Source organism: Conger conger, chromosome 1, assembly GCF_963514075.1.
Source record: "Conger conger chromosome 1, fConCon1.1, whole genome shotgun sequence".
Lineage (NCBI taxonomy): Eukaryota > Metazoa > Chordata > Actinopteri > Anguilliformes > Congridae > Conger > Conger conger.
Genome location: NC_083760.1, coordinates 24,897,389 through 24,914,646, shown reverse-complemented (window position 1 = coordinate 24,914,646; position 17,258 = coordinate 24,897,389). Strand labels below are relative to the sequence as shown.

Below are 17,258 nucleotides of genomic sequence, written 5' to 3'. Positions count from 1 at the left end.
GACATTTTTTTAACCCTGAGGACAACATGAAGGTTAGGCAGCACAATTTCCAATAGTTGCCAATTGTGCCCAGTCCATTTCAGTCGCCTGTGTTGCCCGAGGAAACACTGCTACAACCCCGTCCCCTGGTAGCCGGGAAGAGAATGACAAGCCGCATCGTCACGATGTCCCGGACCATGATTCCGAGGTGAATCAGGGTTCTTGTATGCACCCATCCTGCCGAGTCCCTCCCACAGTCCTTGGTATGCAGCTGCATCAAGGCCCGATGCCTCGGACAGTGGTGCAATTTCTGTTCTCTAGCACATTGGATTTGTTTCACAGATGTGGGGGGTGCTTTGGTTCTTGGGCAATTCCTTTTAGCCTCCACACTTTGCTCTTGCCATCACTCAAATCCAAGTTAAAATACTGGCCCCACTGTTCACAGCTTTTTCCAGAACTCAATAAGCTGGCTATTTTAGGTACTTCTTTGCAAGCTGTAACCTGGACATCCTGTTTTGGCAACTGATCTACAACTGCCCCCTGAAGAGAATTTATGATCACTTGGACAGGTGTTTGGGGGCTTTCCTTCATTATGTCAACAGTAGAGGTCTTCCTTGGCCTACCAGGTAATTTGTGATTACGGAGATCACCAATGCTCTCTTCTTAATTTAATTTGGTAAGCATATCATTTGACGCATGTCTGACTGCTTTTTTCTTATTTCTCAGCCTCATAATGGCTTACTTGACTGTCTAGAATCAAGACGAGGCCTATTTTTTCCACCTTAAAAACAGAAGGTCAGTATGGAAAAGTTTAAGTAAACATTCAGCTTCTGTAGTGGTATGATTCATCATACCTGATAGGACTGCCTTTCTCTTTTGAGGTAAGGCTGCATTGACCCCTAATTTCATTGGTTTTGTGTTAAGAAATATGTTGCCAAAATATATCTAATTCTATTTTAGCAACATATTAAAGTACATTGGAATACTCCCTGAAGCTGCTGAAATATGTCATAAGAAATAATTTCAAGTCCCATCCCTGGCAAAAGTGCAATAATTAAGTTTGCCACTGGGTGGTGAAGGAGACTCAGTGGTGAAAATGGAATGTTCCAAAAAGAAAGCAAAGATTTATGCTGAAGTGCAAGTCTGGCATTTTTAGTTTTATGCACGATTTTGACGTGTATGAAGTGTACTGAAGTGTATGCTAGGAATATGATGTGGCTGGTGTGAATCAAAATGAATTTATCAAAAATTAAACCGTTCACCAGTCTAAACGGTGCTCAACTTGAATGGAAAACACATTGATCCATGCATCACCTTCTTTGAGATGTGAAATTGAGCAGTCAAAGTAAAACAGAGCAATTGCATCAAATATTCATTTGTTATCTGTCCATGGCCTTGGCTTTGAGTACAGATAATCTCTACTGCTAGGCAGTCCCTATAGCCCTGAGATTGAATTGATACGAATCACAAATTGGCCTTGTCAGATTTGTATCCTGTTGTATTAACCTTAACCTCAATCCTAATAATTGATGGGTGTTGGGCAGAATTGCACAAACTGCAAACCAGGTAACTGGTGTGTATATAGCATATAAAGAATAAACATTTTCAGTCGCATATACAACTATACTAATATAAACATGGTTACTGGATAATTACGCCTACAACATAAAAATGTAACATGCATACACAGATCTTTCACACATACAGTACCTCTAAACTTTTAAGAACTGTGTCTATGGACACTTTCTCCTCTCATCACCGTAGGTGCAGTCAGGACGAGATGCCAGGTACACAGATGCACAACCTTCTTAAAAAATTTAATTTTCTTTAAAATCAATGCAGCATTGTAGACATAAAACCAGTGTACATACTTCCACCTGTACACATCTGCAAAAAAAAAAAGATATTCGCAATCCATTTAACACACATTACACAACAAAACATTTCAGGCAAGTACTTTTTACCATACAAAGCTAATTGAATATTACCAATTTCTACCTTTATCAGTATTCAAAGCAAGAATATACTGACCCAAAGAAATGTGTATTGCAGTGATTCAGCAAAATGCTGTTACAAAAAATATTTAACGGTATGTTTTCAGTTAGAAAATGATTTAGAAAATGCATTGCTGGCACTGAAATAGGTCTCTATAGCCCTCCTGATTGAACTTATACTGCCTGAGTCTTCATTACACGTTCCATCTCAACACACTCACTCCATCTACTCTAAATCATCTCATAGATCAATTTATAAGAATGCAGTGCAAAAACACTTTAAAAGAGAAAAGTAAAGCACATTGTTTCTTAAAATCAGTTTTTTCAAGTAAGAGGTGCTGGTTAGCGTAACAATTGTCTCTCAAGAACTACAAGGAGATAATGGATATTCTACAGGGAAGTGGCACTGAAGCAAAGCCCTTCAAACTTAATGCCACTATGACTATCACTGAATTTCCTTACTTTGAATTGACAGATGGTATTATAGAATAAAAAATGACACGTTTAAAATTTTAAAACCATATTTCGTGGCATTCTTGCCAATTTAAGTATGCAACTTTCTACCAATCAATAAAGCTATTAAAATAGATTTTAAAAAATATATTATCTCAATTCCTGCATGCAGATTACCCAATGGCAGCAACAGCTTTACAGTGGAGCCACTTGAGGACTCCATCCTGACTGACTAACTAACAGGCACACATTTATATTTTTCTCACTGGCTTATTTAAAAGGGTTAATTCTCAATATAATGATATGGGCCGTCCAAGTAATTGTTCACATTTATAGTCTACCTTAAAATGAAGGATTGTGGTAAGACACTAAAAATGATCTCATGCGAAAGGATTAAACCAGAGTGAGTTGCATGGGGCGGTGAGAAGTGATATGATTTGGTATTGCAGAAAGATGGAAGGAGCCATGATGTGCCCATGTGCAGGGCAAGGTGAAAAGGTGAAGCCGTGGTTCTCTCTCAGGGAGTCACTAATCCAGGAGAGCGGCCAGCAGTGTGGGGTAATTGGGAGTTCCCCAGCCAGTGACCGGGTCCCATGATGGTGCTGCACAGAAACCCTTCCCCTCCACCTGCTCATCCAGGCACCCCAGGTGGCATCCTTCAGTTATCTGGACACAAAGAGGGAAGCATTTGCTTGTGACACCACTTAAACCATTCCTTCGTTGGAAAGTCCAGGGGTCAGAAAGTAAAGGTTTCGCCATTTTCTTCCACCGTGAATTCAGCTAGCTTATTTTACCAATTAGTTCAACCTCCTGGCTGAAAAACCGTGCTAATTACCAAATTCAGGTGATTGGAACAAAGTACTGAACTTACTTTCTGAACTTGGATTTTCCATCTGAACTTAAGAGTTACAATAAGGATCACCGCTTCACCCACTGAACAGTTACAAAGCAAGAATAGTCAAACGGGAACGTTAATGGCCAAGCTAAAGCACTGTGCTCTTATCCAGAACGTTGGCACAACCTAGTGGTGAATCTATAAACAACGTTTACCAATCTTTTCCAACAATACATTGGACATCAGCACCCCATTTCCACTATAATCACTAAAGTTTATGTGGAACTTAGTTCAGTCGCATTCATACGGCAATAATATGGAATGTTTCTTTTAAAATTAGCACGGTGGGATGTAGGAACTCTTCTGTGCACGTGTGAAGATCTAACATCAAACCATAACACATGATTAATGTTTTTTAATGCTATAAAAACTTAGCGGGTACAGGTTTTAAGGTCTGGTAACACTTGGCTGAGGAGTTGACATAAAACTGTATTTACTGGAGTTGCATGAGCATTCTATGGTAAAGCAGTCCATGAATTTTACCCCTTAAACAAGTAAAGCATGCACTGAAACTGCACACGAGAGGCGTGGTACACTAAAGTAGTGGTTCTCAAACTCGGTCCTGGGGACCCCTGTGTATGCAGGTTTTTGCTCCAACCACAGTTGCAATCCCATGACTTTAACAAGCTGTGAATTTTTCTTAATTAGATGCTTCAAGGGATTATTTGCCCTCTTGCCACGTTTTTAAAATGGCTTTGCATGCCCTCATGCCATGAAGAATAAACAACCCATGTTTACATTGTGCTTATTGTGTTATTTTGGCCATGAGAACTAACAATTTGGTCGGTAATGAAGAATTCAGAGATAAATCCAATGATAACGAGTCAAACCTGCATTGTGTTAAGGTTAAAGGTACAATAGGTAAGATTTTTGTGTTAAATCATTGTTACAAGACCATTGTAAATCCCTTCCTATCATTGAAAAAGGCTCACTGACATGTTGACTCAACCTCTGCCTCTGTGTTTATAGTTTACAGCTGTACAATAATTCATTGCCACAGACAATGGGGGCTTATTCTGATTGTTCGCGTGTAGCTGCCCAAATTGCACTCCAGATAAGCGATCACAGAAACTCTGTAGGCCTATACTATTGGTTATTATCCAAGCAAAGACTATACATTTAAACAATACCAATTCGCTATCGGTAGCAATGGATATTTGTAAATTCGACAGGCTAACTAATAGCTAATTTGCTTGTTGCTACCGATAACAAAAGTTTATAATTTTCAATCATGCGTATATAGCTAAACCTGTATTTGTCTCAAACTGTAAGTTACAGTTGCATCGTTTGTGGTAGATTATCACATCTTAGTTACATAAACAGTGGTTTGAGGGTGTTTGTTGCTGTAATTCCTCTCTTGAACAAAAGCCAGCATACACAGTGGCCCCCCATGATCGAGTTTGAGAACCACTGCACTACAGAGGACCTGGAGTTGTAGCCACTTACGTCATTCAGCCCCCGGCCGAGAAGCTTGTACAGACGAGGGTTGAGGAAGCCGAGGGGGGGCAGGCCTTTGAGAAAGCGCTGGTCGTTTATGAGTGACAGCACACCGCCCACAACTGGAGTGGAGGCCTAGAAACCAGGCCAGATCATACAGTGAGCGACGCAATGCTTCCACGTGTAATTGACACAGACCACAACTGACAGTGACATACTATAAACACCATCCCAGTTTGTTCTTATTTCCTATGGTTGCCATGCTTTTGACTTTTGCATTGTCCACAAACTAGATAGCAAGTACAGGAATTACCTTGCACACCAAGACTTGTGTAAAAGTGGAAAAACCTTCCAGTCCATTTAAAACCGATTTGCAAACTCAGCAAAACGGTGGAAGAACAAGAACATTCAGTTTTTTTTAACCTCAACTACAGATGGATTACACAACCGCACAATCAGTTTGACAGATACAAACCATAACACAAGGCTGCTGCAGTCAGATCCACACGCACACGCACACAAGCTTTTACTCACAGAGGTGCCGGATACCCAGGGGATAGGCACTCTGTTGCTGACCACCCAGTAGTTGTCGGACAGGGCAGCTATGTCTGGGTAGGCCCTGCCACTTGTGTTGAAGTAGGTGCTGGGGGGAAGGGCCTTCATGGTCTTCAGGTAGTCATTGACAGCGCTGACCTACTGACACAGCAAGTTCCCACATTGCAACTAATCAACTTCAACATCCAACAGATAGGATTTTTATTTTATAGCAACAATTCTACTTGATTTTAGAAATAGTTAAACTACACAGTCCTGGAAAATGTAGGAAAGCTAGCTCTGGCCAACATCAGATATACAGAACACAACACGTAAAAAAAACGTTGGATTGTGTTTACACTATTAAGTAGGCTAAGTTAGAATTAAAATTCTAACTATAGAGTTAAAATTGTTCAATTGAATAAAATTATGAACAGTGGTTACACGTAACTAAAGATGTTATTTTGAACTTGCCTACTTCATAATGTTGCGCGCAACATTTGTCCAATAATATATTGCTGTATTCAGTTTGCCGATAGTTTGAATTTGCATGTCATGAATAAAGTCCTCTGTGAACCTTAAGAAACGGCAAACAATAAGCCATAAAGTGAACCACAGCTACAGATTTAAAACACACAAAAATGATATGATAACTATAATACTGTAGCATTCAAATCCCTGCGGTGTTTGCATTCTTAAACCCCTGAAATAGCCAAAGATTGCCTGCTAGGACTAGCTCGTCGAGTGCTAGATTTAGAATGTAAACAGTCTGACAGGATGTTATTACGCAGCCAGAATCTTTCTTACAACTGTCCGACTAATCTGTGCTTTTTGTCACTGGGTGTGAAAGCACATCATTTGACTGAGCTTGCCATTTCAGCTTCAGAAAAAAGAACCGGTGATCGGTTAGTATTTCTTTGTAAACGTTTACAACACAGTTTCGTTAACCATTTAAAAGTTCACACCCCAAATTAGTACAACTAAAGAACTACTTTCTGGTGGTAAAGCCCTCCGTGAGACACATTTACCTGGTAGTCGGGCATTGCGAATATGTTGCTGAACCCGCCCCCACTGATGTAGTCAGTAACCTCGTAGGTCATCTTGAAAGGGTTCCTGAGCGCAGTCCCACCCACTGTGGTCACGTAGGGACTAAGGTTGGAAGAGAGCATAAGATTGGCAGAAGAGATTCAGGGTACAAATGGTCACAAGGGGAAAAAATAAAAGAAAATGGCAGTGTTCTATTGGCATTACGACAGCAGAAAATGCAGAGCAAAGCACCACTGGAATGACTGGGACTGCAAGACCAAGCACTTGAGTGGAGGATTACTTACCTAGAAGCAGGAAAACTGGGCCTGAACACGTTGCCTCCTTTGGTCAAGTGTCTACAGCCAGCTCCACTATCCCCTGAATGAGGGAAGCAGTTGAGTCACGCACGTGCACGCACACAAGCACTGATCATTTTAAGGATTCCAGTTTGTACACATCGGACCACAAACAGGACATTTCCTGGCCGAACACTCAAGGCTAAAAGCCAAACAGTTGACACAAATGATTTGAATCTAGCACTCAGTCAACGCCTCCAAGGTAACTGCACCTCCATTACCATGGCAACAAAAGCCACGCATTCATTTTTTATGCCTTTATTGGATTTGAGCTTTTGAAGCTGCAGCGAGGAAAATGCGGACCGTCTGCTTAGAAGTTTGCTCAGAAAAAATAAAAATAAATATCCGAGATCAGTACACGCGGCTCACTCTTTACTGACATCTCCCCAAGGAGGGCGAGGTAATATACCGCATTTTAGAATCGCACCAGCCTGCAAGCTGGTACTGATTTTCAATTTCAGCGTGCGCATCTCAAGATCAAGATATGCTTGCCCACGGTGAAATTTGTAATAAACCCACATCGCTTCACCTACATTTCCTCACAAAAATATGGCTCTGACAATTCACTCCTTCTCCCTGATCACCAAGTCATTAAACTTCTCCCCTAATAAACCTGATCTGCCAATTAAAGGACCTACTGGCTGTGATTCTCTGAAAGGGACTGGATCAACGACTTAAGTCATTTCTCCTGCCTAGCGCATTTCACAATAAATAACTTGGGCTTCCAACATATTGTAGTTTCCTTAGGCCTCATCTCTCTCCACACTTCCACCATCATGCCAAATTCCATTAGTTTAAGCTAATTGTTAATCTTCTTTCATCTGATGCGTTTGTGTGAACGCTTCTAAAATATGTCCTCACTGACAAGTAAGGAATATATGAGCAGAGATTATGTGAAAAAACAGTGATTAATAAAGAAATTCAATTCCGCCTTGGTCAGATGCAGTGTCCTGTAATGACGTTGTGCTGTTGCCCGGCTGCACCAGCGATACAGCAGCCATGTAAAAACAAACAGTTTAGCTCAATAAATCAATCGCGACACCAGCAGCTAAGGTGCATATCACTCATACCGCCTGAAGCCTTACATTTGGCTCTACATTTCTCCACACCAGCAAAGGGTACATTTGTAAACAACCTCATAACTGCTGTACGTCCACCTGGGTCAAATCACGGTCAAGCAGAATCTTCCGGAAAGAAGAAAGCGTGGAGCAGGCTCACCGGAGGCGAACAGCATGGAGATGCCCCGCACCCCAGCCTTCATGAACTCTTTGTCGATGCGTGTCATGTAAGCGGCCGCCAGGCTGTCCTCGTCGTCCCCGTAACTGATGGTGTGGACCCAGGGCACGGCCGACATGTTGCTAAGCAACTGCATCCACTGCAGGAAGGGCTCCTGTGTCTCGTGGCGACCTGGAAAAGCAGCCGACACAAGCCTTTTCAAACACACCGACCGGCCGCCCCCCAACCGCGTCAGCAGTCCTTTTAGACACGTGGCGCAGATGACCCGAAAGCCAGCCGGCTAGACGGTACGCTCGTTTCCTGTCAATGTATAGGTTATGCGGGGGACGCCATTTTAATTCGGCAGTGGTGAACCTCACACAAACCACCCCCCCCCCCAACTAATAAAAAGTTAACTTCATCGGAAGATAGCCTCAAAAACCTTCTGAAAACCTGGGTAAGATGACTCCCCTGCCCTTAATGGAAGTCATGCTTTTAACAAGATTTGGGCAGCCAGCCAAATGAATAATTATTCCGGAGGCGTCCGTTAATGTCTTGACCAGCCTTGAGGATATGCAATTTTATTTACAGTTTGCACACGTAAAGGCTGCACTGCAGAAATAAGAGTGGAGGGATGAGTATTTCAGTCACGGACAAGTTTCGCTTGTGCCGTCTTCATATTACCCGTAACATCTGTTGGGTTTAGGTTTCAGTCAAAACTTTGATTACTTAACTTTCAGCTTTAATTACACAGCCTGGCTGACAACCAGAGCAGATGAAAGCGGATCAAAAGGAGGCAGATTTCAGTGCGGCGCACCAGATAACGCAAGACAAGCTGACAGGTTTGCACTAAAAAGAAACAAAATGCAATGCTCAAATAAGTCTGCGAAACTGCTCTGCATGAGCGGGCCTAACACAATGTTTCGGCTTGCTAAGCCATCATCAGCATGTCTACCCCTGTTCTTTTCCAGTTGGATAAATAAGATGCACAACAGGCCCAAAAGGTTCCGCTTATCAGCAAGAAATGTAAGACAGTCATTCAGCTAGAACTTAAAACTTGTTACAAGTTCAAGAAATAGTTTGGTTGAAGCTCAAATTCAAGCAATCGTTTCAAGAGCCTGAAAACCCATGACACTGAACGTGAGCGAGTACAATTTCCCAGCCAAACAAATTGTGTTGATCAAAAACATTGTGTCACATTTCATAAAAATATAAGCAGTTATATTATATACAACTACTACTATAAACAATCGCACACCATACAATGCCTGTATTAATATTAAAGCAACTTAACTACAATTGACTGAAGCAACACCATGTTGCTCCAGTTTTGACATTTTGACCATTTTATAACTTTTCTGCTCTTCATGCGACTAAATGCTCAACACTAACCACATTCTGATCTTCCTCAAACCGGATTCCAAAATATGCACGACAAGCTATACTTTGCATGAGATTTATTTCAAATATTGCTCATGTAGTTCATTTAAAATTGATAAAAATATTGAACACAAACACAGAGTCAAACAACAGGCTTTTCCTGTCAATAGGAACAGTGAATTACTATTCTAATTACACTTATACCATTTATTGAAAATCAATGTCTGTGCAGTGATGCGACAAGCACAAAAAATTAAAGCGGTTTAAAAATCCTTCAGCTGGGGTATAATCTCAGTACTAAAAATAAACACACAGCTAAGGATCCTGGCCCACATACTGCAATCCAGTTCTGGATTGGTGAAGACCCAGATTGAGATGTTGGCCCTGGTGCTCATGATACACTCTATATTCAGACTGGCTGACCCAAATACTGTAACCCAGTTCTTACCTGGATTGGTGAAGACCCAGGTTGAGATGTTTGCCCCAGTGCTCATGATGTACTCTACATCCAGGCTGGCCTCCAGGCCTGCCTTACCCCCTCCCTGGGTGCCCACCACCCGGTCCACCTTGGACATGTGCTTGAACCCCCCGCCGAAGAGGGACATGAACTCCGACAGGTCTGCGGGGTGGTAGAACTGCTCCAGGAACTGCACGAAGAGCATGACAAAAGCTCTGAACGCAAGTGTGCACATAAAACGCATCTCAAAATAGCAGTCCAACATGACTTTTTGGTAGAACTTACCAGATCAATCACTGTTTTTGGTAGAAAATATATTACTACATGGCAAATAATTTACCAGTAGGTGTAGTAGAGTCATAGAAAACCAACAGACCCAACATTCATGATACACATGCTCCTGAGTCTGTGTAATTGAATAATTAATTGAAAGAGGCGTGTTCAAAATAATAGCAGTGTGGAGTTCAATTAGTGAGGTCATTCATTCAGTGAAAAAACAGGTGTGATTTACGATATAATGTGCAGTGTTCCCAATGCATCAAAATAAAAACTATTATAAAGATTTTGAGCTTTACTCACGTTTTTAAACACACTGCTATTATTTTGAACACAACTGTACATCCACCAACTTTGCCAGTAAAGAGGCATTGAAATCATTCAGTTCTTCTCGAATGGGGGTGTCAAACTTTATCAGAAAAAAGGGCCGGTGTGGGGGCAGGTTTTTGTTTTAGTCCAGAGCTATGACACCGGATTCAACTGATTAACTTTTCGGAGAAGATTGGACACCCCCGCTCTAGACTCTCCGGATGCCGTACCACAATCAAGTAGCCAAACAATGCGCAAACATTATCTGAACATATCCTCCCCTGTCTTTTAGCTCCGAGGGGCTTGGCTATGTTTCTGTGCACTCTGAAGCCACAGGCAAACTGCTTCCATGTGTTATGACAGACACAAGATCCCATACAGTCACTAAATGGTGACACTCAATGAGGAAACATTTTCTGCAGGTTTTTTTCAGTTCCATTTTCATCATTGCAATATAAAATGGTGGTGCTCAGTTTGATGTAAAGTACCATCCTCAGCACGAGTAAAACGGTGTTCCTCTGTACCTGTGCCACTGCCTGGCTGTTATTTTCCGCGGAGCCCACGTCTGTCGCTGTCAGGTTGTAACGAGTCCGGAGCACTTTGGGCGTGACTCCTAGGTGGAACCCTGCCTCCCGCTGCTTCCCATTGGCCCAAGCTCGACTGACAGCCTGCATCGAAGGTGGAAAGCGGTGCATGCCTCCCACTAAAAGGAGGCAGGAAAGGACATTATATAAAATTAAAATAAAACGCCATTAAAGAGTTGTACAGATTAAATATATGTTCACCAGATGTGACAGAGATCCTCAGGTTCTAGCGTGTAGGCAGTTTAAAAAATATGAGGATTACAAATGGTTACAGCAAGGTCTATCTAGGCTAATGGGTCTCACAAATACAATTTGTGATTGATGCGATCTTGTTAATGCAGGGCAAGCTCATTCTGCTAGATAAATGACGGCTATTTAAATATCACCCTAGAGCCACTGTCGTCTAGTACATGATGAAACGACTTGGTTTTATGTAGAACACAAACATGTATTGGTGTAAACTTCAATATTGTCTCTCCGTTAACATGCAGTTACGGCACTTTGTCACACGTCCATTCAGCTTCAACGGTCTATGTTTGACTCAAATGCTGATTCTAATGTCGAGACATGTCATTTATGACTTACGTAATTACAGTAACAATGGACATGCATGACAAATAACATGAGGATGAACGGACTTGAAAAAGAAACACTTCTGCCAACACTGGGGAATATAAAATTCAATAACTCAAAATAAGAATTCCATGATGACAAATGGAAAATGTCTTTTGAATTTCTTCTAATCAATGCACAAAACAATAAGTGCATTTGAAGATGCACTTCATAAAGGAAAAGCACGTCCAACCTACCGTGGTGCAGAGCTGACAAGGCCTAATAATGTTGCCATGGAAACAGGCTGGGAAAGGAAATCACTTTGAGTGACAGCCATATTAAATGTCAGTAACTGATACACAAAGTGCAAACCCGCACGCAAACAGCCCAGCGATCGCGGGTGGGCCCGAAACTATTTACCCATGCTCCCCAAGCTTGTTTCTGGTCACTTGAGTAAATGCTTACCAAAGTCCAGGTGCTTGGACACCTCCTCGTCAACAGAATACCGGGATGGTGATCTCACCAGGGAGCGCTGACCGTTCAAATATCGGTGAAACTCGCTGCCAGGGAGAAGTGTCTCCGCCATGCTGAGAACGAGAGCACAGCGTTCCCCACTGTCTTGTGAGCAGACGGCCCAACACACTTTGTTCCCTTCCTTCAATAACGCCTGGAAGGCAGCAGGTTCAGCACAGCTAACCGCAGATTATGCACACATATGTCTTGGCAGGCAGCTTTTCTTTAATGTACTTTTATCAAATCTGTATATCTGTTACTGAACTAGCTAGTTTGCCAAACCTGTCGCGATTAGTTTTCTAGATCCAAGAACTGCTGCCTTCAAGGCTTCACTGAGGCAAGGAATGTACCTTGGGCAAGCACACACAGTAACCAGGACACCTTGAGTATCTGCTTGTCTAATTGGCTGGGTTGTGGAGTAGTGGTTAAGATGGGGGACTGGAGACCTGTGGGCACTTACAGGGCCATTAGATTGTTTAATACTTATTTGTATTAAGCATTGTCCAATGCCTTGGAATTCTAAGCTATAATTTACTGGTATAATGTTAATTTGACTGACAGATGGCAGCATACCAAGTCAAATAGTATGCATACATAATGATGCAATTGATGGTAGTGGACCTTTAATGGTGTGGTTTAAATTCAGTAAAGTTGGAAAAGCAGTTTGGTAAATTGTAACTGGTTGGCATCCAAAGCGCTGTACAATTGATGCTTCTCATTCACCCATTCATACACACACAGACACACCAACGGCGATTGGCTGTCATGCAAGGCACCAACCAGCTCATCATGAGCATTGGAAGGTTAGGCGTCTTGCTCAGGGACACTTTGACACACAGATGACAGCTCTTACCACCTGAGCCAATGTCGCCCTGACATTTACCTATGTGATGCCTCTTGATGACCTGACAATCACTCTATGCTGAACAGCTTGCAGCTATATCATGAAATGTGGCGTTTGAATATGCATTTGCAATCAGTTTAAAAATACTGTGGCTCTTACTGGGCTGTCATTTCACACTGCAGGAAGTCCTCTGTGGCCACTGACTGGCAGTCCTTCACGCCATGACTCTGTAACCAATTCTGCACCACTTTCTGGGTCAACTGGGATGGGCGCACCAGAGATGCCACTTCTTCCAGAGACAGGAACTTCCCTAGAGAATACAGACAACAGGGGTCAAAGTTGAGACACAACCCACAGAACCCATTTTTTTTGCCATCTGAAAGAAGTCTAACCTAAGAAATTAGCCAGGAGCAATATTAGCAATAACCTAGCCGTTTAGCTAGCTAACTCGATTGCCTGCCCTACCTACATCAATCATACAAGGGCAAAGCAGTAGGACTACTATTGACAATACAATGCCCAAAAACCAGACAGTCATGAACAGATTCTAAACACTGATATACATTTCAGAATGTTTGTACCTACATTTTCTGTTCTTTTGGGTGTTTCGGCGTTGGAATAGCATGCTCTGGCCTACATTACTTGAAGATGCTTGGCTCCCAGAAGTTATTCCAGCGATTCCATTGCTCATAAAACTGACCTAACAAACAGTAGCCAGTTTCCCCACACACACATTTCTAAATCAAAAGGTCTGATAGACATGCAGACTTGGCTCAGAATGCTGACATCAGACAACAAAAGCTCCTCAACAAAACTGTGCTGATGCTAATGCACTGATCATTGAAATGATGCCATTGTCACAGCCTACGAATGTAGTCAGGTTTGATACACTCCCTTCCTGATTCTGTGCATGCCAGAGGGACCGAAATAGAGTTGGAGCAACACATTTTGTCAATACTAGTGTCGGTGGCTGGTAACTGAAAGCACAGCTCAGGTTACAACTGACACAGAATTAATACACCATAATGTTCAACAGTTATATGCAAGGGTGACAGAACACCAGATGACCAGACAAACTACATTCTGCTCGAGAAGTTAAAAATACATAGGCATGACAAAGCAACGAGTGCTACAATCTGGTCATGTGCTTCTCGGCTGCCAGAGTTCACAAAAAACAAAGATAAATGAGACCTGCCCATTGGCCAACAAATCTCAGATTATTTAGTGAAAAATAATCTGATTAGCCAAGAGAAAGAACAGTCACAAGGTGCTGACGTTTTACGGAACTAGAAAAAGAAGAACCAAGAATGCAATGCTATCATTGCAAGTGTTTATTTCACTGCTAGCAGTTCTCTGGATGCAGAGAATAATTCAACTCTAGCTGCAGCACTCAAGCATTATTCATTCATCCAGTCCCGATCCACACATGGGACCTTGTGAAACCTGAGCACTAATAGCACTAGTAAAGTTAATTAAAATATTCATAGTGCTTATTAAAGAAAACCTAATTAATTCCAATTGATACTGTATTTCTCAATCCCAGTTTCAGATTTTATTATAAACCCAGCAGTTTGTAGCAATAGGTTATGGTAAACAATCTCACCAACTGCCTCCCACCCCCACCCCTCTGGTCGGCCATCATGATCTCAACAACTGGCAACTGCCAAATTCACTGGTTTAGATCCAGCAGTTGAAGAAGCACATAATCTGGCCCAATACAGCTGGACCAGCTGGGGTGAGACAAGTCTACAGCGATTCCATTACATTGTTTATTACTCTTATCATGCAGGATTAATTAATAGAAATGTACTAAAATAATACATTTCAGACAGTTTCATTTAGATATGCGGCCAAAACACTAATTACATTTAATAATGGCAACAAGAATTATAGAAATTTAGATTAAGTAATTTTCATCATTTGGCAGCTATTCAGCAAGTGTCTGATAAATTATTGCATCTTTAAAGCAAACAAAAACAATAATAAAATATGGTGTCATTCCCAAGAGAGCAGATCTTCACTGGTTTTCTGACTGAAATGTGACTTTTTCCTGATTAGCAGGATGCCAGGTCTTTAAAAACCCAAGGGTGCTTTCCATTTAGCCAAAACATTGCAAGTATTACAGGAAATGTTTGAAGTGGAAGGCTTATGAAAGACCATCTAACTTTCAGGCACACAATTACCGCAGGTACAAAACTAAAATAAACACCACATTATTTTGACAGCCACTGTTGGCTTTCTTGAACCATTAACACTGGCTCAATGGTGCATTTCCTTACTTTGGCCATTTTCCCAGAAAAAGGTGGGGAAACGTATGCTGACAATTTAAAGCATAAGTCCACAGTCTGAACAGTACAATACGGCTTTGCAGAAGTGTGAAACCACAAACTGATATGGGGGGGGGGGGGGGGGGGGGGGGTTGAAGGTAGGGGGGTTGCGCACAGCTTCTGAAAGTTACCGTATTGTGGCGAGTCTGGGTCTGACACCAGCTTCAGAAGCTCTCTCAGCCGGTCCACATTCTGCTGCCTCAGGGCGAAAGTCAGCTCCACCCGGTCTGAGGGTGCAAGCCGGCCAGCATGGCTCCACTCCTCAGGTACCCTTCATACAAGGGGACGGTTGAACACTATCGGTCATTACTTGCTACGTAAATGCGCCGCAATAGGAAACACATTCTCTTCTGAGGTCATAAGACCAGAATCTATAAAAGACTCCCCTCTGCTTCAGCCGTTACCTCATAATGCTACAAACTGTATGCATAAATGGCATGTCTACTCAATTACACAATGTGAAAAAACAAATAGGTCTCAGGTAGATTTGACAAAAAAATATTGTCAACAACAAATCCCTTGATTCCTTGCTGTAGGATGGAATTGCACAGGGACATCCTTATCGTAGATCAAGCATGTCTGAAGGCATTTTATTGCTTCTTCTCCCTTGAGGTTGATAAATAATCACCTTTCTAACCAGGAAATAACATCAACTCCAGCAGAACCTCACAGTCAAGAACACTTTTGGATTGGGGGTAGTTTAGAACTCTAAAATGTATCCAACGTTGAAAGCCTAAATAAAGGTGCAGTTCACTCATTATGCAGCTTTAAAACCTTTAACCATATAAAGTATAAATGGTTCATAACCAAAAAATTTAAAAGGGGGGGGTTCTCATTAAAACATTGTTTCAACTATAGAGAGCACATCGAACTTTGAAGTGGATGGGCTACAACAATTTACAATATAACTAGTAGTCCTTGAAAAAGCAATATTTTTTATAAGAATTCAAGAATACAGATTCTATATTTGGCTTAAGTCACTCTCGATTATCATTATTACTATTATTATTATTACAACGACTACTACTACCACCAGCAGCAGCAGCACGAAAAACGGATTTTCACGCTATAATCATATTTGCTTGCCGTCTTGATGCAATGTGTGTCAATGCAAGTAGCACAAATTAAACCGAATATGGCATTCTTGACAAAGCAATCGCCCAGAACGCTCATGAGGAAGTAGGTAGTAAGTATATAGACTGAACCAAACTGGAGCATCGAGACAAAGGCAGGAGCATTTAGGACATTCAGTTGTTCTTACGAAGTGTCCTGGTCAGGCTCCAAGTGCTTACTCCAAACGGGACAGCTGCAAAGCACAGCAAAAACTGGAACCCTGAGATAGGATAAATAAACATATACAGTCATAAACTAGAGGTTTTGCCAAGTAATGATATACGACGTGTTCGAAAGGCTATATTTCGTGTCCACACAGAGCGAATACATGAACACAGCGGAAGGTGATCGGTTAGATGCTTTAAGTCAGAATTTTTTTTGTTTCATTTTATCGCGAGTTAAGCGCACAATGCCCATGCGACCAGCCAAATAAGACGTCTTTGTATAAAGCATTTAAGTACAAATTCGCTGCTTATTCCGAAGCCATTTAGGATACAGACAAGGTCATACAGCGCAATTATATTGAATCACGCACATCTTGGTTATTTTACCATATCCACTGGACAGGTGAAATTGTGTGAATAAATAGCAAAAAAAAAAAGAAAGAAATACGACCAATTTTATTTTACATTCGTCTCGCTAGTAAGCCGTGCTAGCAGGTTACAAGCTCGTTGGCCAAATAGCGAGGGTGCTCGCTAGCCATCTAGCTACAAGTCAACTTAAAATAACATGCATGGTTGGAAATGGGCAACACATGCTCTACAATAAACGTAAAAACAAGACTAGATCATTATGAAGTTTGTAAATCCTGCACAAGTGCTGGGAAAAAACTCAACTTACAGTATCTGCATTGTAGCAAGGACGACTAACTGTTGACGAGCGAGTCGAAAAGCATAATCTGTATGCAACACTAAACTCCAACATGAAGCTGTACCCCGGTGATCATGTGACTATCAGCTGATTCCAATGCGGAAATAACCACAGCGCACCACGCTTGCAGCACCCACAGAAATA

The 17,258-nt window shown here is 41.7% G+C and overlaps 1 protein-coding gene across 1 annotated transcript; it reads right to left on the bottom strand.

Moving 5' to 3' along the window:
• Nucleotides 1-1,777: 1,777 nt before the first annotated feature.
• Nucleotides 1,778-17,208, bottom strand: tpp1 (tripeptidyl peptidase I). Its single transcript, XM_061235241.1, has 13 exons — nucleotides 17,085-17,208; nucleotides 16,393-16,464; nucleotides 15,263-15,402; nucleotides 12,964-13,114; nucleotides 11,913-12,034; nucleotides 10,836-11,014; nucleotides 9,718-9,916; nucleotides 7,893-8,081; nucleotides 6,624-6,696; nucleotides 6,321-6,441; nucleotides 5,293-5,451; nucleotides 4,768-4,893; nucleotides 1,778-3,092 (listed from the first exon to the last, which is right to left on the bottom strand). The coding sequence occupies exons 1-13, from the start codon at nucleotides 17,093-17,095 to the stop codon at nucleotides 2,955-2,957; spliced, it is 1,680 nt and encodes a 559-aa protein (XP_061091225.1). The 5' UTR covers nucleotides 17,096-17,208; the 3' UTR covers nucleotides 1,778-2,954.
• Nucleotides 17,209-17,258: the final 50 nt, after the last annotated feature.

Coding starts and splice junctions, on each gene's coding strand:
- tpp1 (XM_061235241.1), bottom strand. Junction 9,917..10,835: donor ACAGCCAGGCAGTGGCACAG/GTACAGAGGAAC, acceptor CTCTTCGTGCAG/TTCCTGGAGCAGTTCTACCA. Junction 6,697..7,892: donor CTCCATGCTGTTCGCCTCCG/GTGAGCCTGCTC, acceptor TCCCTCATTCAG/GGGATAGTGGAGCTGGCTGT.